The 7,532-nt window shown below is 52.4% G+C and overlaps 1 protein-coding gene across 3 annotated transcripts; it reads left to right on the forward strand.

The window, feature by feature from the left end:
• The first annotated feature begins 919 nt into the window (after positions 1 to 919).
• FUT6 (fucosyltransferase 6) lies at positions 920 to 7,141 on the forward strand. Of its 3 annotated transcripts, XM_086409943.1 has the most exons (3): positions 920 to 1,078; positions 4,193 to 4,333; positions 5,705 to 7,141. In XM_086409943.1, the coding sequence occupies exon 3, from the start codon at positions 5,717 to 5,719 to the stop codon at positions 6,818 to 6,820; it is 1,104 nt and encodes a 367-aa protein (XP_086266069.1). In that variant the 5' UTR covers positions 920 to 1,078; positions 4,193 to 4,333; positions 5,705 to 5,716; the 3' UTR covers positions 6,821 to 7,141. The 3 variants fall into 3 exon arrangements, 2 of the variants coding, with proteins under 2 accessions (XP_086266069.1, XP_086266071.1); XR_015166796.1 differs by lacking the exon at positions 5,705 to 7,141 and having other exon boundaries at positions 949 to 1,078; positions 4,145 to 4,281; XM_086409945.1 differs by lacking the exons at positions 920 to 1,078; positions 4,193 to 4,333 and adding an exon at positions 4,761 to 4,858.
• Positions 7,142 to 7,532: the final 391 nt, after the last annotated feature.

The raw sequence follows: 7,532 nt of genomic DNA on the forward strand, positions 1-7,532 counted from the left end.
ACTTACTTGCTCCATTGCATGTGGGATCTTCCTGTACCAGGAATGGATCATGTCTCCTACAGTGGTAGGCAGATTCTTTACCACTGAGCCACCAGGGAAGCCCTAGTTAGAGAATTCTAATGGAGCTTTAACCCCCAGCTCACATATCCAGGAGAAGTCCAGACCAGGCTGCAACCTCTTTTTTGCAATGTATTTAATTTTAGTATTGATCCAATAGACATTTTTAGAAGAGTATTTATTTATTCGGCTGTGTTGGGTCTTAGTTGGGGCACACAGGAGCTCTGTTGCATCATGCAGGTCCTTTTGTTGTGATTCCTTGACTCTCTAGTTGTGGCTCACAGGCTCAGTAGTCTGGCACAAGGGCTTATTTGCTCCACAGCATGTGGGATCTTAGTTCCCCAACCAGGGCTTGAACCTATGTCCCCTGCATTGCAAGGTGGATTCTTAAGTACTGAACCACCAAGAAAGTCCTTGCAATCTGTAATTTTTTTTTTTTTACAAGTTTTCTTACTGGTTATCTCTTTCACCCACTTGCTTCCTGCCATATTCTTGGGGCCTGACACAGCAGGTGCTCAAGAAACATTTCCTGGCTGAGATGGAATGAAGAGGTGGGATCTGTGGGAAGGGAGGGTAGGAGGCTTGAAATTCTCCTCACCTGCCCCTCCCCCACTCCAAGGAACCCCTGGTGCCCCCTCCCCTGCCACGGAAACCACTTTGAGAGCCAGTGATTTGGGTCAGCCCTTTCCCTTTATGGATGGGTCAACTCTATGCCCAACGCCATGAAAGCCTGGAGGCCACACGGGAGGTCAGGGCAGTGACTAGTCCCCAGTTCCCTCCACCCCTCCCTCAGCAGGCCATGTGGGAGAGATTAGCCAAGTCCCACCTTTGCTATTAAACATTGGCCTGGCTTGCGTGACAGCATATCCTATATCATCTGACTGCAGGTGTGGTGGAGCTGGACTGACTTGTCCACTTCCTTCTCCCCGGAGTCACCTTATCCCCTCCCAGCGTGACCAACTGTTCCTCGGCCCAAAGCCTCCTGGTCGGCTGCTGTCTGCCCTGCACACTGCCCCTCCAGGTAAGGCCTCCTGGGGAACACGTCCCCTCTCCCTGGAGGCAGTGATGCCCCCTGGGAAGGGCTTGCAGGCTGTACTCCCAGACATTTTTGGTGTTTTGGCTGTGCTGGGTCTTTGGTGCTGTGCATGGGCTTTCTCTAGTTGCGGCGAGCAGGGTCTTCTCTCTAGATGTCGTGTGCGGGCTTCTCACTGTGGTGTTTTTTGTAGAACATGGGCTATAGGCACACGGCTTCAGCAGTCGCCGCTCGAGGGCTCTAGAGCTCGGGCTCTGTAGTTGTGGTACCCCAGCTTAGTTGCCTCACGTGGGATCTTGATTGAACCTGTGCCCCTTGCACTGGCAGGGAGATTCCTATCCTTGGCACTGGACCACCAGGGAAGTCCCTCCCAGGGGTCTTTCTGGGTACCAGGTGCACCAGAGGTGGAGCAGGTGTGGGCAGTTCTGATTGATTTGCCAAACCAGGAGGAGCTGCGTTTCTCTCCATTTCTGTCGATCTGTCTCTGGCAAAGCTCTGGCTTAGAACCCCCACTGCTTCTTGGCCCCCATTAGCACCCCAGAGCCCTTCCTCTTTCCCACCCCATTCCGTGGGGAGACGACCTGAGGTGTGGGGAGAAGGGGGTGGATTTTGTTCTGTTTATCTGATCTTTATGGTGTCCTGGCATCATGGCATTTTTCTTCCTTTCTGGGAAAAAAATATCTCAGGTTCCACTTGGGTGGAATCTCAGCCCTGACCTCCCCAACCCCCATCCCCGGATCCAGGATCCTCCTCCCTGCCAAGGGCCTCAGTGCCTCCTAGGAGGAGTTGCTATAAACCCAGGACAAAAAAAAATATATTCATTTTAAGTGCATTTCCACACACTAACCTTCTGTGCGTGGCCCCAAACCCCAGCGGCATAAAGTAGGTTGTGGTCAGAGTTCAGCCTCCTGAACCTCCTCAAAGGTTTTGTCTTTTGGGTCTCTTTCCAGAAATTCTGGCATGAACATGTAATTCTAAATCCCACTCCCTTTTCATCACCCGAGGCCACCTGCCAGCTCCTCCATCCCACACTTGGAGGCTTATGCCAGCTGTGCCCAACAGAAGTAACCCACCAGCTATCAGAGTCTTCTTTAATTTTTTTGGCTGCCCTGCACAGCATGTGCTGTCTTAGTTCCCCGACCAGGGATCGAACCCTCAGCCTCGGCAGTGAGAGTGCAGAGTACTAACCACTGGACCACCAGGGAAGTTCCAAACTAGTATTATTCCAATGTGAAACCAACAGAAGTATTGAGATAATAATTTTAATCTCATTTGCATCCCAAGTCTTGGAATGTGTGCTCAGTCACTCAGTTGTGTCCAACTTTTTGCAACCCTATGGACTGTAGCCCACCAGGCTGTGGGATTTTTCTGGCAAGAATACTGGAATGCATTGCCATTTCCTCCTTCAGGGGATCTTCCTGACCCAGGGATCAAACCCGTGTCTCCTGCCCTGTAGGCAGATTCTTTACCGCTGAGACACTGGGGAAGCCCAAGTCTTAGAAACTGGGTGTATCTTACACCAATAGCACACCCAATCCAGACACTTGGTTTTCACTGTAGATCCTTGATCTTTAATTAGACTTTGTAAAAATGTCCTGTGGGAGCAGATTTGCCCCTCCAAGGTGTCCCAAATATTCTGTCAGGATTTCCAGTTGTTGAATTGGCTATCAGACGCTGATTTTGGTGGGGTTTTGTTGCGGGGCGGGGGTGCGGGTGGACGTTTGGGTTTGTTTGTTTGTTTTTGGCCTCATCTTGGGCATGTGGGATCTAGTTCTCTGACCAGGGTTTGAACCCATGCCCCCTACAGTGGAAGTGTGGAGTCTTAAACCACTGGACCCGCCAGTGTTTTTACTTTTTATCTTGAAATTGTCTTCAATGTACAGAATAGAGAAGCTTTTCTTAATTTAATTTAGCTTAATGCTAACAGTTCGTCCAACACAACTGCTATATTTCAAGGGCTTGAGAGCCAGAGGGGCGCACCCTATGGGGCAGACAAATAATATTTCCATGATAGCAGAACTTGTAGACAGCCTCAGGCTGTAGACTGGAGCTCCATGTGCAACACAGGAGTTCAGTTCAGTTCAGTTCAGTCGATCAGTCGTGTCCAACTCTTTGCGACCCCACAAACCACAGCACACCAGGTCTCCCTGTCCATCACCAACTCCCGGAGTCCACCCAAACCCATGTCCATCGAGTTGATGATGCCATCCAACCATCTCATTCTCTGTCGTCCCCTTCTCCTCCTGCCCTCAATCTTTCCCAGCATCAGAGTCTTTTCCAATGAGTCAGCTCTCCGCATCAGGTGGCCAAAGTACTGGAGTTTCAGCTTCAACATCAGTCCTTCCAAAGAACACCCAGGACTGATCTCCTTTAGGATGGACTGGGTGGATCTCCTTGCAGTCCAAGGGACTCTCAGGAGTCTTCTCCAACACCACAGTTCAAAAGCATCCATTCTTTGGCGCTCAGCTTTCTTTATAGTCCAACTCTTACATCCATACATGACCACTGAAAAAACCATAGCCTTGACTAGACGGACCTTTGTTGGCAAAGTAATGTCTCTGCTTTTTAATATGCTGTTTAGGTTGGTCATAACTTTCCTTCCAAGGAGTAAGCGTCTTTTAATTTCATGGCTGCAATCACCACCTGCAGTGACTTTGGAGCCCAGAAAAATAAAGTCAGCCACTGTTTCCACTGTTTCCCCATCTATCTGCCATGAAGTGATGGGACCAGATGCCATGATCTTAGTTTTCTGAATGTTGAGCTTTAAGCCAACTTTTTCACTCTCCTCTTTCACTTTCATCAAGAGGCTCTTTAGTTCTTCATTTTTTGCCATAGGGTGGTGTCATCTGCATATCTGAGATTATTGATATTTCTCCCAGCAATCTTGATTCCAGCTTGTGCTTCCTCCAGCCCAGCGTTTCTCATGATGTACTCTGCATATAAGTTAAATAAGCAGGGTGACAATATACAGCCTTGATGTACTTTTTTTCCTATTTGGAACCAGTATGTTGTTTCATGTCCAGTTCTAACTGTTGTTTCCTGACCTGCATACAGGTTTCTCAAGAGGCATGTCAGGTGGTCTGGTGTTCCCATCTCTTTCAGAATTTGAGCCCGGTGGCTACGAAGGCGCACAAGCGCAGGTGCCGAGAGGAGCTACCCTGCGCCTGAGGTAAGGAGTGGTGGCTGTGCTTTGCTGGAGCAGCCTTGAAGAGAGACCCCACATCCAAAGTAAGAGAAACCCAGGTAAGACGGTAGGCACTGAGAGAGGGGATCAGGGGGCAGACAGACTGAAACTACAGTCACGGACAACTAGCCAATCTGAACATGGGAGAGGAGTTTGCAATTACATTAAAAGAGGAGAGTTCGGATTCTGGATCATAAGTGCTCCAGCTTTGTGTTTTGGGGCAAAAGACATACCTATTGCTCAGAACCTCTGTTTTCTCATCTGTAAAAAGGGCAGCTCCATGGCTGCAGGAAGTGGAGGGGCACAGGGCTAAAGTCCTAGATTTCCGTTCCCGCGGTTGGGATCTGGAGTCTGGGAGGGCTTTGTGACCGCATGCAGGAACAGAAAGGACCAGGGAGTGGACCAAGAGACACCCAGAATCCCCTAGTGCATGACCAGGGGTGGGAGGTGTCTTGAGTGCTTATTCCCTGAGCTCTTCCTGTCCTCTCCCCGCAAACTGTTCAGGTTCTCTGTCACCTCCGGGCCTCAGCATTGGCTGTTCTGTCCACCAGGAGTGTCCTTTCCCCCAACTCGTATACTGCCTGGTGAGCCCTCTAACATAATTCCATTGTACTCCTCCCAGACGGAGTCTTGGCTCCAAGCCTCAACTCCAGGGCCCTGGGGAGCACTCAGTAACCAGCCCTGTCTTCTCCCTAGGCTGGGGAAGACTCTGGGGAAGCTAAGAAAGGGCAAGGGCAAGGGCAAAGTCAAGGTCAAGGTGGGACCTGAGAACCATTAGAACCTATCCTCGGTCAAGAGGTTGCGTGACCTGGTGGGTAGGAGAGCGTGGACTCCGGGGCCGGCTCTGCTGTTTTCTCACTGAGTCCCCTAGCCTCAGTTTTCTCATCTGTAAAATAGAAATAACCCACATCTGCCCGCTAGGCATGTGTGTTATTGGTTTTTTTTTTTTTTTTCAATATTTATTTATTTGGCTGTAGCAGGTCTTAGTTGTGACACAAGGCATCGTCAGTCTTTATCGCGGCATGCAAGGATCTTTAGTTGTGGCATGCGGGATCTAGTTCCCTGATCAGGGATCAAACCCCAGACCCCTGCATTGGGACCTCAGCATCTTAGCCACTGGACCACCAGGGAAGTCCCTTAGTTAGTTCAGTTGCTCAGTCGTGTCCGACTCTTTGCGACCCCATGAATCCCAGCACGCCAGGCCTCCCTGTCCATCACCAACTCCCGGAGTTCAACCAGACTCACATCCATCGAGTCAGTGATGCCATCCAGCCATCTCATCCTCTGCCGTCCCCTTCTCCTCCTGCCCCCAATCCCTCCCAGCATCAGGGTCTTTTACAATGAGTCAACTCTTCACATGAGGTGGAAGTCCCTAGGCATGTGTTATCCTTCTTGTCAAAGATGCCATATTCACTCTCCCCTCCTCCCAGCTGCTCCAAACCATGTATCCACCTGGTTGCGCCAAGGTGAAGTGTTCCTGGCACCACTGTCTTCCCGGGCTGTTGCTGCAGCTGCTTCTGGCTCTGTGCTTCTTCTCTTATCTGCGTATGTCTCAAGAGAAGCCCAAGCCCAAGCCCAAGCCCATGTGGGTCTCTGAACTGGGGGCCCCTTCCCAGGCCACTGAGGGGTCCTCCGCCCACCTGCCTCTGCGTGTCCTGCTGTGGACATGGCCATTCAACCGGCCAGTGGCTCTGTCCCGCTGCTCGGAGTTGTGGCCTGGCACAGCTGACTGCCAGCTGACCGTCAACCGAAGCGAGTACCCTCAAGCAGACGCGGTCCTCGTGCACCACCGGGAGGTCAGCAACCGGCCCCAGATGCAGCTCCCGCCTTCCCCGCGGCCCCCTGGCCAGCGCTGGGTTTGGTTCAGCATGGAATCACCCAGCAACTGCTTGAAACTGAAGGACCTAGATGGCTACTTCAACCTCACCATGTCCTACCGCCGGGACTCAGATATCTTCATGCCCTACGGCTGGCTCGAGCCGTGGCCCGGCCAGCCCGTGGAGACGCTGCTCAACATCTCGGCCAAGACCAAGTTGGTGGCCTGGGTGGTGTCCAACTGGAATAAAGACTCTATCAGGGTGCAATACTACAAGCTGCTGAAGCAACACCTCCAAGTGGACGTGTACGGACGCTTCCACACGCCACTGCCCCACGCGCTCATGGCCAAGCAGCTGTCCCAGTACAAGTTCTACCTGGCTTTTGAGAACTCCCTGCACCCCGACTACATCACAGAGAAGCTGTGGAAGAACGCCCTGCAGGCATGGGCCGTGCCAGTGGTCCTGGGACCCAGCCGGGTCAACTATGAACAGTTCCTGCCACCCAAAGCCTTCATCCACGTCGAGGACTTCCAGAGCCCCAAGGACCTGGCACAGTACTTGCTAGCACTGGACAAGGACTATGCCAGCTACCTGAACTACTTCCGCTGGCGGGAGACACTGCGGCCTCGGTCCTTCTCCTGGGCCCTGATGTTCTGTAAGGCCTGCTGGAAGCTGCAGCAGGAGCCCAGGTACCAGACGGTGCCCAGTATCGCGTCTTGGTTCCAGTGAGCCGGCCAGCCTGGCACCTGCACTGCTGAGTATCTGGGGCTGGAGCTCTCCCTTACCTGGGGCTTCACCTACTGGGCACCTCTGCTGCCAGGGGTCTTTCCTCCCTGGGAGCTCTCTTGCTAGGAACTTTACCTGGTGGGGGCAGGGGTGAGTTGCCAGGGGCTATGGCTGCCCCTGGGGAACTTGCCTTGGCGTCCTGACCACTGGTGATGGCTCTGGTGGACTGGTTTGTGTTTACTGCTGCTGTTGATGAACTGTCTCTGGGGTACTAAGGTAGGCAATACTAACACCATTTTCCAGATGGGAATGCTCTGAGGAAAACTGGCTTGTCCTCCCTTATTCCACACCAGCACTCTCCCCCCAGGGCAATTCTGCTCCCAGGGGTTACTCACAGGGTCTGGCGACATCTGTGCTTGTCACAAATCGGGTGGGCCGATAGCATCCAGTGGATGGGGAGCCAGACATCTTGCCCAAAAGTCTATGGCGCCCAGAACGGCCCTGAACTTGGGAGAACGGACCGGCCCCAAGTGTTCAGAGGTAGGAAAAACCCTCAAGCAGGGTGGGAAGACCGAGGCCTGGAGCAGGTGAGAGTGGGGGTGGGGCTATCTGGGAGGTCACGTAGGGCAAGGTTGAGACAAGTGAATCTTCTATACCCACTGCAGGGATATGGGAGGGGCAGGGCATGCCCCCAAAGGAGGTTTGCGCATGGTTC

The sequence above is a fragment of the Bos grunniens genome, chromosome 7 (assembly GCF_055505025.1).
Source record: "Bos grunniens cultivar Pamir isolate PY7600 chromosome 7, Bosgru_T2T1.0, whole genome shotgun sequence".
Classification (NCBI taxonomy): Eukaryota; Metazoa; Chordata; class Mammalia; order Artiodactyla; family Bovidae; genus Bos; species Bos grunniens.